This window comes from Macaca nemestrina, chromosome 13 (genome assembly GCF_043159975.1).
Source record: "Macaca nemestrina isolate mMacNem1 chromosome 13, mMacNem.hap1, whole genome shotgun sequence".
NCBI classification, from domain to species: domain Eukaryota; kingdom Metazoa; phylum Chordata; class Mammalia; order Primates; family Cercopithecidae; genus Macaca; species Macaca nemestrina.
Window position 1 is genome coordinate 62,225,750 of NC_092137.1, and position 21,003 is coordinate 62,246,752.

The 21,003-nt window shown below is 44.6% G+C and overlaps 2 protein-coding genes and 1 pseudogene across 7 annotated transcripts in view; 1 reads left to right on the top strand and 2 right to left on the bottom strand.

Annotated features, from left to right (window-relative positions):
- Window positions 1-21,003, top strand: part of LOC105465113 (copper metabolism domain containing 1) — a 248,464-nt gene that overhangs the window by 68,564 nt on the left and 158,897 nt on the right. The gene's annotated exons all lie outside the window — the stretch shown is intronic.
- LOC139357869 (B-cell CLL/lymphoma 7 protein family member C pseudogene) lies at window positions 784-2,651 on the bottom strand (annotated as a pseudogene).
- On the bottom strand, window positions 2,750-4,523 carry LOC139357871 (uncharacterized). Its single transcript, XM_071076792.1, has 2 exons — window positions 4,369-4,523; window positions 2,750-3,864 (listed from the first exon to the last, which is right to left on the bottom strand). The coding sequence occupies exon 2, from the start codon at window positions 3,847-3,849 to the stop codon at window positions 3,343-3,345; it is 507 nt and encodes a 168-aa protein (XP_070932893.1). The 5' UTR covers window positions 3,850-3,864; window positions 4,369-4,523; the 3' UTR covers window positions 2,750-3,342.

A 21,003-nucleotide genomic window follows, 5' to 3' on the forward strand; every position in this document is an offset into this window, starting at 1 on the left:
TGGGACCCCCGGAATTGGCAGGGTGGGACCCCATGAGGTTGTTTCCCGGAATTGGCAGGGTGGGACCCTATCAGGGTGGGACCCTATCGAGGCAGGGTGGGACCCTATCCAGAGCCACCTGGTGTTAATTTTTTTTATATGAGGCCTAGTTTCTAAGTTTTATGCGGCCTAGTTTCATTCCCTCCTCTTTTTGTGTCAGAGGCTCAATCTTGAGCCTCTTTTTCAGTCCTGAGGGTCTGGTATTGTTGGGTCAGAACCATAGCATGTACTATGTTTAATCTATTTTTAGTAAGGGTGAGTAAGTGGTTGAGTATGCATGGCCTGAAAGTCAGGATGAGCGTGAGCAGGATGAGGGGTCTTAAGATGGTGGAGATTAGGGTGCTAAGCCAAGGGGATTGGTTGTACTAATTTTTAAACTAACTTTGTTGAGATTTTTTCTTTTTTTTTTTTTTTCTTGTCTAATCTTTTTTTAGTTTTGCCATAGAATTTTTAACTATTTCTGAATGATCTGCATAAAAACAACATTGCTCTTTCAGGGCTGCACAGAGCCCGCCCTTTTTTAGAAAGACAATTTCTAGTCCTTGTTGGTTTTGTAATATAATTTCAGACAGAGAAGTCAAGGACTCTTTAAGTTTTGTGATAGATTGTTCTATGGCTACTTTAAGTTGTTGCAGGTGATGGTTACTATGCACTAGGGCTGCTGTCCTGGTCTTAACTTTAGCCGCTACCTTAATTCTTAATATGTCGGCGAGGGTGAGGGAGATTAAGGGCGGGGAAGTGCTTTTTATTCTTGTCTATCCTGAGGAGTCGTTAATAGGACTCCTGTGGGACCAGTAAACCGGGGGCCTGTGTCTTTTATCTTTTCTGCTATTTTTTTTTTTTTTTTTTTTAGGTTGAAATAGAGGTCTGGAAACTAAGTCTTTATAGGAGTATTTTCGGAGGTCTTATTTAAGACCTCTTGATTACTAAAATTAATTATCTGTCAGGTCAGGCTAAATGGCCGGTGGGGGGTTAGCGTCAAAAACTATACTAGAGACGGCGCAGGGAAGAAGGGCAAACAATAAGCAAGGAGTTAGATATGAGAGAGTCTTATCTTGAGCGGGTCCGCGGAGCGTCGGAGTTTCCATGTCTCAAGTGGTGTTGGTCTGGACGTCTCTGGAGCAGCCTTGGCGTGGGATGCGTGGATCTAAGTGGAGATTCCATCAACCTTTATGGCTGGAAGGGGTGACTGGTCAGGAGAACAATGTAGGGTTCTTTCCACCGAGGCTCTAGTCCTTGAGTGCGATGCCGTCTAACGTAGACAGAGTTTTCCACCTGGAAGGGGTGACTGGTCTGTGGATGTCTTGGTTGGTACAGTTCTGCCAAGGGGGCCCAGATTTGGGCCTGTACTGCTTGGAGTCCTTTTAGCCGGGCCTGTAGGTCAGTCTTAGGATCGGAGGGGGAGAAGGAATTAAGCAAGGTTGACAAAGGGGGAGGTCCTCCGTAGAGGATTTCATATGGAGTGAGCCCAAAACGGTTAGGTGTATTCCGGGCCCTTAACAGAGCTAAGGATAGGAGGCGTCTCCAATCTTTTAAACCAGTCTCTAAGGTCAATTTAGTAAGGGTCTCTTTTATTGTTCTATTCATTCTTTCTACCTGTCCTGAGCTCTGGGGTCTATAGGCACAATGTAATTTCCAATTAATCCCCAATATCCTGGCGAGCCCCTGACTTACCTGAGAAACGAAGGCCGGCCCGTTATCTGACCCAATTACCTTGGGAAGTCCGAATCTAGGAAAGATTTCTTCCAAAATGTTCTTGGCTACTATGTGTGCCGTTTCTTGCCGGGTGGGGTAGGCTTCTACCCATCCTGAAAAGGTATCTACAAACACCAGTAAGTACTTATATCCAGCATAGTGAGGTTTTACTTCAGTGAAGTCTATTTCCCAATAGACTCCTGGGCGATTATCACGAGTTCGTTTCCTTTCTGGCACTCGGGTAGCCCCAGCGTTTACCTGCTGACAGACCTTACAGGCAGATGTCACTTGTTCTACGAGGGTACTTGTCTTTGGGATTAGAAAGTCAGTTTTTTAATCAGTAATTTTAGCTTTCAATTACTTAAGTGTGTCCAGGCATGCATCTGCTGGATCATTGCCAGGGCTTCCTTGGTCAGCATTGGGGGTTCGTCAGTGCTGCCAGCAGTTATGCCCCCGGGATTTTTCTCTTGGCCCAGCCGTGGGGGCTGAGCCTCTTCAGGGACCCCTTCTGGGGGTCCGGCAGGTGACACAGGGCGGCTGGGCTGGGGGCTGCCCTCAGGACTGGGCTCTGTGCCTTTTTGCAGGGAACTTTCCGAATGGAAACTCTGGTTGCTGTTCTCATCATTGAGATCCAGCAGGACGAGAGGGCCACCCCCTCGGGGACTGGCGCCCCTGCCCCGACGTTCCCGGCCACGGGATTTCTTTGCCCCGCCACCTGCCCGCCTTCGCTCCTCCTCCTGGGGGTCCACCACTGGCACTCACTTGAAGATACGAAGGGAAGTGTCGCCTACAGTCACTCATTGCTTCTTCCATTTCCGGACCTTCTCGATGGTCGCCATTACCTTCTTGATGTTATCTTTGGCCCGGCTCCGGGTCTTGGCCCGTACGGTCCGGCCGGCCATGCTGGCGTGGCTCCGGGGCCGGAGCCGAGCCCGCGGCGGGGCCGCCTCCCATCTGGCGGGCTTAGGCTTGGCGCCAGGCCCGGGCGCCGCGCTCTCGGCCTGCCCTTCCTCCGGGAGTTGGCTGCGCCCTCTTTCGTCCTTAACGCCTCCGCGAGTCCCCTGTTCTTTGCAGTAGGCACACTGGTCTTTTTCCACTTTTGGCCGTCTCCGCTTCTTTCCCTCTCTCCCTGGTCCTTTCTCTCTCACAACTGCCGCCAGGATTTTTGTTAAGTGCTTATCCTTTACTCGGTTCTTACGATCCTCTCGCTCTATCTGTTCCTTCGCTAACCTGGCTTCCTTTTCCTTAGGGGTTTCTTTCTTATCTTGGCCAAATTTGTGGGGCGTTTTCCTGCCCCTTTGAGACCCGCCAACAGAGCCTGGCGATAGATTCGGAGACTCTCCCTACCTGGTGCCGTTTCATAGTCCTAGTCCGGGCGGGTGAGGGGAAATCCCTCGTCTATTTTATTGGGAAGTTGGGTTGGGAGGCCTCCTGGTCCTGGCACATTTTTCCGGGCCTCCAAGAGGACTTGCTGCCTTTTTCAGTGGTTAAGAGGACCTGCAGGAGTTGCTGGCAATTATCCTAGGTGGGCTGGTGGGTGAGGAGAATGGATTCTATTAACGAGGTTAGGGCCTGAGAGTCTTGGGAAAAGGAAGGGTTATGGGTTTTTTAGTTGTAGACTGACAGTACGGAGGGGGAAAAGGGAGGATTGCTAAGTGGAAGGGCCTTCTGGGTCCTCAGTCCGCCGCAAGCGGAGACGAGGAGGTGTCGGCGGCGCATCCGAGGGGTGAGTTTGGGCGGGGCTGGAGGAGGAGACGGGGTGGAGGGAGGGGCCGAGGGAGAAGTTGGAGAAAGGGTAGGGGTCGAGGCGGTAGAGGAAAGAGCTGGGGACAAGACAGGGGGCAAGGGTGAAGGTGGAGGTCCCAGAAGGGGGTTCTGAGGTGGAGGAGGCAGGGGTTCGAGAAGGAGGAGGTCCCTCTGGGGTTTATCTGGGAGGACTGGCTTATGCGGGTCCAGATTCCGATTCTTTGGGGCTTCTAAGGCAAGGAGGGTAGATTGGGATGGGGAAGGGGAATGGAGGAAGGGTTTCACCCAAGAGGGAGGGTTTCGGACCAGATCCTCCCAAGTAATTATGTAGGCCACCTGGTCTGGGTGTCCGTGTGGCCCAGGATCCATCACTGTTGCTTTAACCTGTAAGATAATTGGGAGGTTAAATGTTTCGTCCCGGGGCCACCCAACATAGAGGGTAGGCCACTTGGACGAGCAGAATTTTCGCCATCGTCCCTTACGGACTTCTATGGAGAGGTTGTGGGCTCGAGCCCGAACGTCAGGGAAGTGAGTCAGGGTCAGAGACAAAGGAGTCGTCAACGTCTGTCTTATTTCGTCCACGTATAACAAACAAGGACAAAACAAAAGTAACAAAAACAAAGACCAGACAAGTAAGGAGAAGCCGCGCGGCCAGAGAGTAGCGCCACAAGATTACAAAATATTCAGACGGCAGGGGCGGCCTGCCTACAGATTTGAGGAGGCTGACCGAGTCATTAGCCTTCTCCCAGACTACCGCCAGGGCGTCCCCCAGGGCGAAAAGTGGGAAGGTGCCGGACACGTCTGTCCCCCTTCCCCACTTAATTCAGAAGGAGTACTCCCCAGAGTTCAGAGTTAGCCGGCAAGACAGACAGAACAAAACGAAAGTACCTGGTAGGTCCGTTCAGTCAGCAGTCCGTGGCCCGGGCCAGATGGGTCTCCGCCGGATGGGTCGGGGGTCCTCGGACGACCCCACTTCCCGGCCAATGCACCAAATGTTGGAACCGAACTGTCGATTCCCTCCTGGGCAGGGGTCGCCGCGAAGGATCACCGACACGAGATTCACAGCAGAGAGTTATTTATTACTAGCGCGCTAGGGTCCCAAGCTCTAAGTTGGCCCTGGGACCCCGACTGCTTGTTACAGGCTGTTTATATAGGCAAATACAAGTTCAAACACAGCTTAGGGCGCGAAATTCAAACAAAGCTTTAGGCGCGTGGTAATTGGGTCTGTCTATGGCCTGAGCAAGGTGTCTTATGCTAATTGGTTAGAGCAGGACCTTATGAGGTTTTTTCTTGGAGTTGCTGATTCCGGGAACTTCGAGGCAGGGTGGGACCCCCGGAATTGGCAGGGTGGGACCCCATGAGGTTGTTTCCCGGAATTGGCAGGGTGGGACCCTATCAGGGTGGGACCCTATCGAGGCAGGGTGGGACCCTATCCAGAGCCACCTGGTGTTAATTTTTTTTATATGAGGCCTAGTTTCTAAGTTTTATGCGGCCTAGTTTCAACAGCATGGGTACCCAGAACAAAGGGAGGATTCATGTCCAGGTCAGGAAGGAGTGGGAGGGTGCAAGACTTCATCACACTACTCAGATTGGCACACAATTTAAAACTTATGAATTCTTTCTGGAATTTTCCAATTAATATTTTCAGTTCTTCACTGACCATAGGAAACTGAAATCAGGGAAAGCAAAACTGCAGATAAGGAGGAACTACTGTTTACCAACTTAAAATGGAGGAGAGGGATTTAGGGCTTCAATCGGAAGGTGTAGATGGTTCTGTTGGCCTTTTTGCTGCCAATGGCAATGGGCAGACTGTCTCTATGGCAGCTGAATTCCAGGAAACTCCCATGGAGAGAGGGTTAATGACAGCTGGGTTTTCCAGAGGGAATTTGGATAAGGGAAGTTCAGGTAGTAGTTCTTTCTGCGGCTGGGCACAGTGGCTTACCCCTGTAATCCCAGCACTTCGGGAGGTGGAGGCGGGTAGACAGGTTGAGGCCAGGAGTTCAAGACCAGCCTAGCAAATGTGGCAAAACTTTGTCTCTACTAAAAATACAAAAATTAGGCATGGTGGCGTGTGCCTGTAGTCCTAGCTACTTGGGATGCTGAGGTACAAGAATCACTTGAACCTGGGAGATGGAGATTGCAGTGAGCCGACATTGCGCCACAGCACTCTAGCCTGGGTGACAGAACGAGACTCTGTCTCAAAAAAAAAAAAAAAAAAAAAAACTTTCTGCATCTTCAGTTCAAATTACTTTTATTTTAAAATAATCTTTATTCCAGGTCGGGCGCGGTGGCTCAAGCCTGTAATCCCAGCACTTTGGGAGGCCGAGACGGGCGGATCACGAGGTCAGGAGATCGAGACCATCCTGGCTAACACGGTGAAACCCCGTCTCTACTAAAAAACACAAAAAACTAGCCGGGCGAGGTGGCGGGCGCCTGTAGTCCCAGCTACTTGGGAGGCTGAGGCAGGAGAATGGCGTGAACCCGGGAGGCGGAGCTTGCAGTGAGCTGAGATCCGGCCACTGCACTCCAGCCCCAGCGGCAGAGACTCCGTCTCAAAAAAAAAAAAAAAAAAAAAAAAAAATAATAATCTTTATTCCAACTCTGTGGATCTAAGTAGGTCCCCTAATATTGAAATCTTTCTAAAATATATTAAAACTCTTACCTGGAACTTTCATTATTTTAACAGCTTTATTGCTGTATAATGGGGATACAGTAAACTGTACATTTTTTTTTTTTTGAGATGGAGTCTGGCCCTGTCGCCCAGGCTGGAGTGCAGTGGCCGGATCTCAGCTCACTGCAAGCTCCGCCTCCTGGGTTCACGCTATTCTCCTGCCTCAGCCTCCGGAATAGCTGGGACTACAGGTACCCGCCACCTCGTCCGGCTAGTTTTTTGTATTTTTTAGTAGAGACGGGGTTTCACCGTGTTAGCCAGGATGGTCTCGATCTCCTGACCTCGTAATCCACCCGTCTCGGCCTCCCAAAGTGCTGGGATTACAGGCTTGAGCCACCGTGCCCGGCCTAAACTGTACATATTTAAAGCATATAATTTGATAAAGGGACATATGAATGTACCCACAAAACTATTAACATGATAGCAAACATGTCTATCACTACTGGAAATTTCTCCAGTGTCCCTTTAAAAATTTCTCCTTCTGCTTCTCCCAAAACCATCCCTGTCAGGAAACCAGTGATCTTTTTGTCACTATAGATTTGTTTACTTATTCTACAGTTTTTTATAAATGAAATCGTACAAAATTCTTTTTTTTTTTTTTTTTTTTGAGACGGAGTCTCGCTGTGTCGCCCAGGCTGGAGTGCAGTGGCCGGATCTCAGCTCACTGCAAGCTCTGCCTCCCGGGTTTTTACGCCATTCTCCTGCCTCAGCCTCCCGAGTAGCCGGGACTACAGGCGCCCGCCACCTTGCCCGGCTAGTTTTTTGTATTTTTTAGTAGAGACGGGGTTTCACCGTGTTAGCCAGGATGGTCTCGAACTCCTGACCTCGTGATCCGCCCGTCTCGGCCTCCCAAAGTGCTGGGATTACAGGCTTGAGCCACCGCGCCCGGCCAATCGTACAAAATTCTTTTTTGGTTTAGCTACCTTCACTCAGCATAATTATTCTTGATATTCATTCACGTTTCTTCTATCAATAGTTCATTCCTTTTTCTTGCTGAGCATTAGTCCATTGTATGATCTAATAAGGCTTATATGACTATTTGTGAAACTGCCGTGGCAAAATTGTGACAGTAAAAGAAGTTTGACATGGCTGACTGTGTCTTGGTTCTAACCTCAAAGCTGTCTTTGCTCATTCCTAGGTATAGGCCAAGCTTACCATGGGAAGAATTTAGTTTATAGTTTAACTTGAAAGCAAGGATAATATTCCTTTCCTAAACTTAACCCCTTCCTTGCTCAGGGACCAAAAACCACTTTTGTCAGACTAATGAAAGGCCACAAGATTAGGATTATGGGAGGGGTCTCAATTCTGCTAAAATATAGGCACAGTTTTTATAATCCTTTACTGCTCAGGAGTCCTGTGGCCAGAGGCAACAGGATTTTTGACTTTCCCAAGTGCTCTGTAGATAACATCACTAATGTAGAACCTATGGATTGGTCTTTTGAGATTTTTTCAAACTTTCCAGCTACCAACTGACCCCCCACCCAGAACCATGACTCTTGACTCAGCTGGTCTTGTGGCCCCACCCAGAGGCAGACTCAGCCCACAAGGAACGTTTTCCATAAATCTATGATTTCATCCCTAACCAGTCAGCAGCACTCATTCTCTAGCCCCCTGCCCACCAAATTTTCCATAAAAACTCTACCTAGCCTTTGGAGAGATTGATTTAAGTGATAACTTCAGTTCCCCTGTGTGCTTTCATTTTTCTTAGGTAAATACCTAGGAGTGAAATGGTTGAACATATGGAAAGTGTATGTTCAACTTTTAAAGAAACTGATAAACTGCAGGAGTGATGGTGATAACTGCACCATTTTGCGTTCCTAGCAATAGTTCATAAAAGTTTCAGTTATTTGAGATCCTTGCCAACACTTGCAAAACACTGGGGTTAGTTTCTTTTTTTTGAGATGGAGTCTTACTGTGTTGCCTAGGCTGGAGTGCAGTGGCATGATCTCAGCTTACTGAAACCTCCTGAGTTTAAGTAATTCTCCTGCCTCAGCCTCCTGAGTAGCTGGGATTACAGGGGCGTGCCACCATGCCCGGCTAATTCTTGTATTTTTGGTGGAGACAGGGTTTCACCATGTGGACTAGGCTGATCTCGAACTCCTGACCTCAGGTGATCCGCCAGCCTTGGCCTCCCAACGTGCTGGGATTACAGGTGTGAGCCACCATACCCAGCCTAGTTTTTATGTTTCTGAGAGAGTTTTAGGATTATTTAATTTATGTAAGCATTTCTTTTTCTTTCTTTTTTTTTTTTAGAGACTGAGTCTTGCTCTAATCTCGGCTCACTGCAACCTCCACCTCCCAGGTTCAAGCAATACTCCTGCCTCAGCCTCACGAGTAGCTGGGACTGCAGGCATACACTGCTACACCGGATAATTTCTTTTGTATTTTAGTAGAGGTGGAGTTTCACCACGTTCCCCAGGCTCGGTCTCGAACTCCTGAGCTCAGGCAATCCTCCCACTTCAGCCTCCCAAAGTGCTAGGATTACAGGTGTGAGCCACTGTGCCCAGCTGCATTTATTTTTCTTTGAGCCATTTAGAATAGAGCTCTTATTAATTGGTTAATACCATTTGGAGGTAGGAAAATACATATACATACTATCTATACACACAAACCATTCAATAATTCTAATAGATGTGCAGTAGTACCTCATAGTTTTAAAATAATTTTTTATTTTTAATTTTTATGGGTTACATAGTAGCTGTATCGTTATAGTTTTTATTTGCATTTCTCTAGCAACCTGAAATAATCAAAATCCACTTTAAAGAGTTTATTTAGGCCAGGTGCGGTGGCTAACACCTATAATCCCAGCTCTTTGGGAGGCGAAGGTGGGTGAATAACAAGGTCAGGAGTTCGAGACCAGCCTGGCCAACATGGTGAAACCCTGTCTCTGCTAAAAATACAAAAAATTAGCTGGGCATAGTGGCAGGCACCTGTAATCCCAACTACCTGGGAGGCTGAGGCAGGAGAATCACTTGAACCTGGGAGACGGCGGTTGCAGTGAGCCGATATTGTGCCACTGTACTCTACTCTGGGCGACAGAGTGAGACTCTGTCTCAAAATAAAAAGAGTTTATTCAAGTGAAAAGCTGGGAATGGCTGTCCGGGAGACTCCAGAGAAATGGAGTTAGTGCTCTGAAGTAAGTTTTTGCTTATATAGGCAGAAAACAAAGAAGTTTGGTAGGAGTATAGCATTTTCTATACAAGGCTGGTTTATGAGTTAGAGCAGTTTAATTAGTTACATTTTGCATTTTTCCCTCCCATGGCTTGTTTTGTTTTCTTTATAGCTGGTTTTCATTTTCCTTCCAATTTAAAATAATGTATTTAACATTCTCTCTTAGTGTGATAGTCATGAATTCTTTGTGTGAGAAGGTTAAGAGGGAAGTTAATCTATAATGAAGATCCACAGTGAAGAGAGGAGTCTTCCTTGGTATCTTTTAGTCATTTGCAACATTTTATAAACTGTAGGTAAAGATAAAGGATAGTATAATCAAAGAAACAGGTTTGCAGCTGCCTCGGTTATAGCTACTTGTCATGTGACTTAAGCCCTATTGACTTTAAGGCTCAAAATAATTTGGCGTTCCAGCAGCTGAGATTTTATTTTATTTTTATTTTATTTTATTTTATTTTTGAGACGGAGTCTCGCTCTGTCGCCCAGGCTGGAGTGCAGTGGCCGGATCTCAGCTCACTGCAAGCTCCGCCTCCCGGGTTTACGCCATTCTCCTGCCTCAGCCTCCCGAACAGCTGGGACTACAGGTGCCCACCACCTCGCCCAGCTAGTTTTTTGTATTTTTAGTAGAGACGGGGTTTCACCATGTTAGCCAGGATGGTCTCGATCTCCTGACCTCGGGATCCGTCTGTCTCGGCCTCCCAAAGTGCTGGGATTACAGGCTTGAGCCACCGCGCCCGGCCTAGCAGCTGAGATTTTAAATTACTTATTTCCACATCTCTAATGACCGAGTTCTGTTTATGTGCTTATTAATTATTCCCATATTTCTTTAGTGAAATGTCTATTTAAATGTTTTGTTGCTGGGCGTAGTGGCTCATGTCTGTAATTCCAGCACTTTGGAAGGCTGAGGCAGGAGGATTACTAGAGTTGAGGTTGAGGATTGCCAGGAGTTCTTAACCAGTCTGGGCAACATAGTGAGACTCCTATCTACAAAAGATAAAAGATAAAAAATAAAAAGTAAATGTTTTGCCTATTTAAAATTAGGGTCATTTGCATTGTTATTAGAGTTATATTTTTATTTATTTATTTTTTTGAGACAGGGTCTCACTCTGTTGCCCAGGTTGGACTGCAGTGGTGCAATCATGGATCACTGCAGCCTCAACCTCCCTGGGTTCAGGGGATCCTCCTATCTTAGCCTCCTGAGTAGCTGGGACATTAGGCATGCACCACCACGCCTGGCTATATTAAAGCTTTTTAAGAAAATACATTCTGGATATTAGTCTTTTATCAGATTGATACATAATTTACAAATATTTTCTCCCTATCTGAGGCTTGTCTTGTCTTTCTTCCTTCCTTTCCCTCCTTACCTTCCTTCCTTCCTCCCTCCCCTTTCCTCCCCTCCCTCCCTTCTCTTTTCCCCTCCCTCCCATACCTCCCCTTCCCACACCTCCCCTTCCCACCCCTCCTCTTTCCATCCCTCCCTTCCTTCTCCTTCCTCCCATCCCTTCCAACCCTGCCCCTCCCCTCACTCCCTCTCTTCTTTCCCATTCCTCTCTCTCTCTCTAGTGATCCTCCCACCCTAGCCTCCCTAGTACCTAGTAGCTGGGACTACAGGCATGTGCAACTGTACCTGGCTTTTTTCATTTTTTAACTTCATCTTTTCTTTTGAACTGCATAAATTTTCAGTTTTGATGAAGTACAGTTTATCAGTTTGTCATTTTATTGGTTGTGCTTTTGGTGTTGTATCTAAGAATTCTTTGCTAACCAAAGCTTTCAAAGAGTTCTCTTTGGTTTTTTTTTCTATAAGCTTTATAATTTTAGCTTTTACTTTTTGTCTTTGATTCATTTTGAGTTTGTATGTGTGTGAGTTACAATTTTCATGCATTCTCAACAGGGACAAGAATTGATTTTTTTTTTTTTTTTCTTTTTTGAGACGGAGTTTTGCTCTTGTCGCCCAGGTTGGAGTGTAATGGCACGACCTCAGCTTACTGCAACCTCCGCCTCCCGGGTTCAAGTGACTCTCCTGCCTCAGCTACCTGAGTAGCTGGGATTACAGGTGCCCGCCACCACGCCCGGCTAATTTTTTGTATTTTTAGTAAAGACAGGGTTTCACTGTGTGGGCTAGGCTGTTCTCCAACTCCTGACTTCAGGTGATCCACACGCCTTGGCCTCCCAAAGTGCTGGGATTACAGGTGTCAGCCACCGTGCCTGGCCTGGTTCTTAGGGAATGAAAGAATATTACTGTTTTTACATATAAAGCCTGGGTATATCTAGCACATAAACAGATACACAGTTTATCTGTGGTATTACCGTTTCATGAGGGAAGGCACAATTAGGTTAAAAATGTCTAGAAAGATTCCTTAGGGTTGCAACAATGAAAAGTTGAGAAACAAGGTCTAATTTATATTCTTCGAATGTTGGTACACAGTTGTCCCAGTCCCATTTGTCCAAGAGACTATTCATTCGCCCATTGAATTGCCTTATCAGCTTTTTGAAAATGGGTTGGTTATTTCTTGACTGTGAATTCCATTCCACAGATCTGTATCAGACAACTTGGTTATACTATCACGTATAGTAGATAAAATAATTGTTCAGAGGCATTAAATAATAGCACCTCAAAATTCCTTGTGATTTTTTTTTTTTTGAGATGGAGTCTCACTCTGTTGCCCAGGCTGGAGTGCAGTGGCACGATCTTGGCTCACTGCAACCTCTGCCTCCCGGGTACAAGCAATTCTCCTGCCTCAGCCTCACAAGTAGCTGGGATTTCAGGTGTGCACCACCACGCCTCGCTAGTTTTTTGTATTTTTGGTAGAGACGGGGTTTCACCATGTTGGCCAGGCTGGTCTTGAACTCCTGACCTTGTGATCTGTCGCCTTGGCCTCCCAAAGTGCTGGGATTATAGGCGTGAGCCACTGTGCCCGGCCCCATGTAACTTTTACTTGAAAGAAGGTACATACTTTTTTTTGTTTTGTTTCTTTGAGATACTGTCTTGATCTGTCACCAAGCTGGTGTGCAGTGGCGCGATCTCAAGTCACTGCTACCTTCGCCGCCCGGGTTCAAGCAATTCCCCTGCCTCAGCCTCCCGAGTAGCTGGGACCACAGATGCTTGCCACCATGCCCAGCTAATTTTTTGTGTTTTAGTAGAGATGGGTTTTCACCATGTTGGCCAGGATGGTCTTGAACTCCTGATCTCATGATCTGCCCGCCTCGGCCTCCCAAAGTGCTGGGGTTACAGGCGTGAGCCACCACGCCCGGCAAGAAAGTGCATACTTTTAACTGAAGGAATATGGATGTATGTGTGTGTATGAGTGTATGTGTGTGTAAAATTTTTTGAAGAGATGTAGTCTCGCTTGTTGCCCAAGAGTGCAGTGGGGTGTTTAAAGCTCACCTGAGCCTTCCGAGTAGCAGGGATTACAGGTGTAGGTTTTATGACCTGCTTCATTGGAGACTTTGGGCGTGATTTGTGAGAGTGGTCTTTCTGCTTCTGTTTTCCAAAATGCCTAGATGACATATTTTGGGGTAGCACTTCCTGTACCCCATCAACTCCATGAAACTATATAGCTTTATAACTAAAATATTGCCATCTAATTTGAGTAAAGTCCTATCTTTTCTTTATAAGGATAGAATTTTCAGTCTTTTTTGTGACTGTGGTTTTCTGTTTTTTGCCTAAGATGCTTAGTTCAGTTTTTGGATTGACCCCATTGCTGGTTAAGTTGGAATCTGCAGAAATTAATGTTAGCTGGGATTTTGTCTCCTTTTTTTCATTAAAAAAAAATTATGTATAAAAAAATTAAAAAAAAGAAAAAAATAAAAAAAATTTAAAAAATGATGTGACAATAGTCTATAAAATCTTTGTCATAAAACAAAGACAAACCAACAAGAGGAAACTTACAAAGAAAGGAAAAGGGCATGCCATCTGCCAGTGTTTTACTGAGTTTCTTTGACATAAAAACACAAGCAAACTATTCTTTCTATTTTAGGAATTTGAGTTTATTATTAAATCCATTCTCTAATAATCCAAACTCTTTTCTTCATTCCTGTGAAGAGTTATAAATAAAGATTTGCAAAGCATTATTTGCCCTTGGAAAAGCACATAGAATAACCCTAAGTGAGGGAAAGGAGAAAAAAAATGTTTCTTGAGTGCCTACAGTGTGCTTAGTACTATTGCATGCTTTAGAATATTTTGTCATTTGAATCTTGTGACTGTCATTTAAGATGAGCATTATTAGCTGCATTTGAAAACAGATGAAATAATTCTTATTTTAAGTTCAGGGGTACATATGAAGGTTTGTTACATAGGTAAACTTGTGTCATGGGGGTTTGTTGTACAGATTATTTCGTCACCCAGGTATTAAGCCTAGTACCCTTTAGTTATGTTTCCCGATCCTCTTCCTCCTCCCACTCTCTACCATCTGATAGGCCCCAGCATGTGTTGTTTCCCTCTTTGTGTCCACAAACCGCGTTCTCTGTATTGTGTTTTCTTTCTTTTTTTTTTGAGATGAAGTTTTGCTCTTGTTGCCCAGGCTGGAGTGTAATGGTGCGATCTCGGCTCACCACAACATCTGCCTCCTGGATTCAAGCAATTCTCCTGCCTCAGCCTCCCGAGTAGCTGGGATTACAGGCATGCACCATCATGCCTGGCTAATTTTTGTATTTTAGTAGAGATGGGGTTTCTCCATGTTGGTCAGGCTGGTCTCGAACTCCCGAGTTCAGGTGATCACCCGCCTCGGCTTCCCAAAGTGCTGGGATTATAGTTGTGAGCCATTGCGCCCGGCCTATATTGTGTTTTCAAATGCTTGGAAAAATTTGAACAAAGCAAATGCAGACCAGTAGGTGTTTGCTATTGAGAGCACCCTCAGGTGCATTGGTAGATGCAAGCTTTTCTAGCCACTTTGGAAGTTACTGTTGGTTGCTTTGATGAAGCTGTGAGGGCATCTAAAATCCGAATCTTTTTCCCCTCATCACTACTGCTTGTACAGAACACATTTTTCTGTATTTGTTTGTTTGTTTTTGTTTCTTTCAGCCTTTTGGAGCAATGAGGATACCTTGCTTTCTTTTCCATGGAAAAGCCACTCACATACATATACACACGTGTGCACAATGCCCTACATCAACTGAGTAGCAACAAAATTAAATTGCTGAAAATCATGAAGACTGGCTTATACTATATTGGAAGCATGCAGACCTATAACAAAAACATTTATGACCATTTTGGCGAAAGATTAGATATCCAGAATTCAATTTTCCTACCAAAATAATTTTCATTTTAACAATTTTTTTCTAGTCTTTGTTAATACCTATGTTATTTTATTATTTTTTGTTTTTTGAGATGGAGTCTTGCTTTGTCACCCAGGCTAGAGTGCAGTGGCACGATCTCAGCTCAATGCAACCTCCACTTCCTGGGTCAAGTGATTCTCCTGCCTCAGCCTCTGGAGTAGTTGAGATTACAGGCTCCTGCCACTGCGCCCGGCTAATTTTTGTATTTTTAGTAGAGACAGGGTTTCACCATCTTGGCCAGGCTGGTCTTGAACTCCTGACCTCGTGATCCACACACCTCGGCCTCCCAAAGTGCTGAGATTACAGGCATGAGCACCACACCCTGTCCCTGTTTTTTTTTATTTTTTGAAACAGAGTCACTCCATCACCCAGACTGGAGTGCAGGGGTGTGATCTTGGCTCACTGCAACCTCTGCCTCCCAGGCTCAAGCGATTCTCCTGCCTCAGCCTCCCAAGTAACTGGGATCCACACCACTACCATCCAGCTAATTTTTGTATTTTTAGTAGAGACAAAGTTTCACCATATTGGTCAGGCTGGTCTCGAACTCCTGACTGCAAATGAGCCACACACCTTGGCCTCCGAAAGTGCTGGGAATACAGATGTGAGCTACCTTGCCCGGCCACATATGTTTATTTTTATTTAGTACACAGTCATAATGTATGAATTATCTGATTTTCATACTCACATATAGACAATTCTATCATAGATTTTCTGGGAACAGACCTTATTTTCATTATGCTGCTGTCAGAATGTGTTAGATCATAAATGGTTTCAGAAATTTATGTTTCTATAGTTTTAATAATTTTTTTAGGGAAAAACTTTTTTCATAGTATTTATTTATGATGACTTTAATATTATATTGCCATACCATATTGTTTAGAACACAGTTGAATTGTTTCTAGACTTTCTTGTAGATAATACTTCAGTTAGTGCTTTTGTACACAGTTTTTGTGTCTGTTGAGTTTTTTAATGGGGCCTTTTCTCAGAAGTGGGGTTATTAGATTAAAGGCTATGAACACTGATTTTACTTTGTAATGTTGCTTTCCATGCAGATTTTTCACTTTATACTTAACTCATTGTACTAGTTTTACTGCTCTTGGTTAGCATTGTTTGTTTATTTTTGCTCATTTAGTTATAAATGGTGACTTAAGAGTGTTTACATCTCCTTTTGTTGTATTACTGTTTATGATTGTTTCACCACATGTTTATTATTTGTACATTCTCTCTTGTGAATTGTCTTTTCATATCATTTGTCTATGTATGCATGGAAATCTTGATGTCTTATATAAAAATAATAATATTAGCATTTTTTTTCGGTAACTTGTAAAGATTCTCAGGAAAGGAAATAATGCTAGGACAAGCAAAGGAAGGTCCATGTTCAATGGAAACCTTAATAGTATATGTAACTATGAATACTGTAAAAAGATTATTTTTAGGAAATAATACATAAGTAACAGGAATAAAAGGGGAGGCAATTAATATCTATTGAAACCCTAGTTAGTTTTAAACCTTAGGGTAGGCATTTTATAGATGTAATTTTATTTAATTTTTATAAGACTACTAGCTAGTTATTTCCCCATTTTACAGATAAGTAAACTGAGACAGAAAAATAAGCAACTTTTCCAAAGATACACATCTTGTTCATAAAAGCTCTTACTGAACTGGCTAATTTCTTCATGGCTGTGACATCATACCCATAATCTCATAGTTTGAATCTGGAAACTCATGTCCTTTAATTCTGTTGGGAATGAAGTTTTTGGTGTTGCAAAAAAAAGAATTAATGTTGGAACAAATGATCTCTTAGCAAGGTGAGCTTTACTTTCTGCAGAAAGGGTGCTACTCGAAGCTGTCCAGCCATGAGAGCACACCAAAGGAGACAGAGTTATTTATAACCTGACATGTCTACCCTACTGCTATGTCCAGTTTCCATTGGCTGGAATAGGACATCACATTTTACACTTTACCCGATTGGCTATTAGTTTAAAACTTTTTTAATTGGGTAAGGGTAACAGAACAAAGAAAGAAAAGGAAGTTGCCCAGGGATAGTTAAGGAGGCATCTATCTGGCTGGGACTTGTCTAGTTCTGTCCAGGCATGCCAGAGTAAGCTAGGATGGGCCGATTTGGAGTGTGTGTGTGTGTGTGTGTGTGTGTGCGCGCATGTGTGTGTGCATGTGTGTGTATGTGTATGTATATATAAACACACACTAATAGTGGATAGTAATCTTATAGTAAGAAATTGTGACTTTTTATAATCTTTGAAGAAGAACTTTCCCATTTCTCACAATCCCCTCTCTTTTTATTTTATACTTCCTCTTCAAATTTGTTTAGCATGTTTTGACTTTGTTGTTTGTCCTGATCCTCTAGAAGGAGCAGTCTTTCTGAATACGGTCGGGGAGGAGTTGGGGATAGATGAGCAAGGGTAGTACGGATGAGTTTCTGCACTAGCCTTCGAGTACAAGGTATAATACACCAACAAGAAGGAGTATACTTAATACAGTTGCTAAGGAGGTGAGAATTGAAGTGATAGTTTCCTTTCATCTGCCATACTAACTCTTTCACCAGTTTGAAATGGGGTTACTAATGCCAGAATTTTTAGCTAATTCATTTGATAGGGCATTAAGTCCTTGTAGAGCTTGGGTTATGCTCCCATTGGGGGCAGTGTTATTTGGAATAAATGTACGGCATTGGGTTTTTTTTTTTTTTTTTTTTTTTTTTTTTTTTTTTTTTGAGGCGGAGTCTCGCTCTGTCGCCCAGGCTGGAGTGCAGTGGCACGATCTCGGCTCACTGCAAGCTCCGCCTCCCGGGTTCCCGCCATTCTCCTGCCTCAGCCTCCCGAGTAGCTGGGACTACAGGCACCGCCACCACGCCCGGCTAATTTTTTTGTATTTTTAGTGGAGACGGGGTTTCATTGTGTTAGCCAGGATGGTCTCGATCTCCTGACCTCGTGATCCGCCCATCTCGGCCTCCCAAAGTGCTGGGATTACAGGCTTGAGCCACCGCGCCCGGCCTGGGTTTTAATCATTACACAAAACACCTCCCTTTTTAGCTAACATCATGTTTAGGGCTATCCTATTTTCCCAAGCCATTTGACCTTAGACCCTAATTGCTCTGCAATTCCTTTCCTTCCCCCGCCGGAGGTAACCTTCCTCCCGTGCCTTTCGCTTCTGGAGGTTCTTTGCACTCGTTCAGCCCCTCCACCAGAAGTAGACCACCAAGGAAGTAGTTTGTCGCCCTTTGCAACGTTTCCTACCTTGGCTCGCGTGTGAGGTTACCTGTTTGAGGCCCCTGATATCCACGAGTTGGTAAGCTACCCCTTTTTGGCGTTGCTGAGAGTCCAGATAGATTGCTTGCACCAGGTGAGTCCTGGCTCTTTTCTCTCCAGGACTGCTGCAAAGGGCAGCGGGGCGCCTCCTCATGAGGGAGGGCAAGATACTGCCCTAGAGGGGAATGGTAGCCCCATGTTGGCGCGCCAAATTGTTGGGAATGAAGTTTTTGGTGTCGCAAAAAAAAAAAAAAAAAAAAAAAAAAAAGGAATTAACGTGGGAACAAATGATCTCAGCAAAGTGAGCTTTACTTTCTTCAGAAAGGATGCTACTCAATAGCTGTGCAGCCATGACAGCACGCCGAACAAAGGAGACAGAGTTATTTATAACCTGACACATCAACCCTACTGCTGTGTCCAGTTTCCACTGGCTGGAATAGGACCTCACATTTTACACTTTACTCGATTGGCTATTAGTTTAAAACTTTTTTAATTGGGCAAGGGGAACAGAACAAAGAAAGAAAAGGAAGTTGCCCAGGGATAGTTAATGAAGCATCTCCAAATAAGGAATGGCATGCACTATGGGCCGGGACTTGTCTAGTTCTGTCCAGGCATGCCAGAGCAAGCTAGGACAACTGATTTGGAATATACACACACACACACACACACACACACACACACACACACATATACACACTAATAGTGGATAGCAATCTTATAAAGACATTGTGACTTTTTATAATCTTTGAAGAAGAACTTTCCCATTTCTCACAATTCTGAGAAATTTTTTATATAATTTATTTATTTATTTATTTTTTTGGAGACGGAGTCTCGCTCTGTCGCCCAGGCTGGAGTGCAGTGGCCGGATCTCAGCTCACTGCAAGCTCCGCCTCCCGGGTTCACGCCATTCTCCTGCCTCAGCCTCCCGAGTAGCTGGGACTACAGGCGCCCGCCACCTCACCCGGCTAGTTTTTTTTTTGTATTTTTTAGTGGAGACGGGGTTTCACCATGTTAGCCCATGTTGGGATGGTCTCGATCTCCTGACCTCGTGATCCGCCCGTCTCGGCCTCCCAAAGTGCTGGGATTACAGGCTTGAGCCATCGCGCCCGGCCTTTTTATATAATTTATTGAATAATTTCCTGCACACCATATTTTTCCCCATTCTAATTTTGAAACTCGTATTATTCATGGTTGGGCCTTCTTGCTTGATTTCTTTAATTTTCTTCCTTTTTTTCATTTATTCTATTTTTATCTTTTTGCCTTTTTGGCTATCATTCTAGAAATTTTCTCAACTACCCTGCTGTGTTAATTTTTCATTTCTGCTGTTTTATTTCCAGATATTAATTTCTCATTTGTCTTTAATGTTCCTTTAAACAAGTAGGGAGTTGGTACTTGTTACGTAGGTGGTCTCTTGTTTATTTCTGATAATGTTAATTATAGGTCATATTTTGAATTTTAAAAAACTCCCTGAATTGTTTGTTCCTGTGAATTTCTATTTTTTTCCCTATTATTTTGTTCTCTTTCACATTGGAGTTTTCTTCAAATAGTGCTTCTTTACTGTCATTTATATTAAAGAGTGATACACTAAGAGGTTGATTAGAGGCCTTGGGAGTATGGGCATAGCTTAAGACCTACTGAACTTAGTCATATGATGCTGAGGTATATACCTTACAGTCAGTATCTGTTAAGTTTATTTTCCTGGTCAGATTGCTCCTCAGAGAGGAATTTTCCACTACTCCTGCTTGGAAGTCCAGCTGCCAGTGTTCTTGGAGCCTGTTGTGTTATAAAGAATGTGGTTGGCCTTTGGCTCTGGTTCCTAGAACAGAGGCTTTAAATCCTGGAATTTCTTCAGTGATAGGAGTGACTTTATTATTGACACTAGGCCCCTCAGATCATACTTGATAGTTTTTGCCAACCAGGTGACTGATAGTGAGCCCCTAGATAGTTTATGCTAATGAATGACACAGGATGGTGATTGGTAACTCCAGAAAGACTGTGATTAAGGGATTGGGGCTTTCATCCATGCAATATCACCCTGACCTCCAGGGAGGACAAGGGGTGGCTGGAGATTGAGTTAAATCATGTGACCAGTTATTCAGTCATTCATACCTACGTAATGCAGCCCCAATGAGATCTCTGGGCACTGAAGTTTGGGTGAGTTTCCCTGGTGAACAGAACTCTGTGGGAACCCCTGAATCCCTGGTGAACAGTAGTCTGTGTATATTGTTATTGCATCTGTGTGCCAGCTGGGTGATTTGTCCTGACTCCACAGGGAAAGGCCACAGAAGCTTCACATTTGGGCTCCTCCCAGACCTTGCCCTAGGTATCTCTTATTTTTACTTGTCCTGATTTTTGTCCTTTTTGCTATAATAAAACTATAATTGGGCTGGGCGTGGTGGCTCACGCCTGTAATCCCAGCACTTTGGGAGGCCAAGGCAGGTGAATCACTTGAGGTCAGGAGTTTAAGACCAGCCTGGCCAACATGGTGAAACCCTGTCTCTACTAAAAATACAAAATTAGCAGGGCGTGGTGGCATGCATCTGTAATCTCAGCTACTCAGGAAGCTGAGGCAGGAGAATCACTTGAACCCAGGAGGCGGAGGTTGCAGTGAGCCGAGATCACGCCACTGAGCTCTAGCCTGGGTGACAGAGTGAGACCCTGTCTCAAAAAAAAAAAAGTATATATATATATACACATACACACACACACACGTATATTTGTATGTATAGGACTTTCCTGAGTTCTATGAGTTGTTCCACCAAATTATTGAACCTGAGAGGGTAGTGTGAACCCCTGAATTTATAGCCAGTTTTTTGTTTTGTTTTGTTTTTTTGAGATGGAGTCTCTGTTGTCCAGGCTGGAGTGCAATGGCACCATCTCGGCTCACTGCAACCTGGGCCGCCCCAGTTCAAACAATATTCCTGTCTCAGCCTCCTGAGTAGTGCACACTACCATGCCCGGCTAATTTTTGTATTTTTAGTAGAGATGGGGTTTCACCATATTGGTTAGGCTGGTCTTGAACTCCTGACCTCAGGTGATCCACCTGCCTTGGCCTCCCAAAGTGCTAGGATTGTAGGCGTGAGCCACCGTTCCCAGTCTGGCCAGTTGTTTAGAAGTGAAGGTGGCTTGGGAACCCTCAAGCTTGTG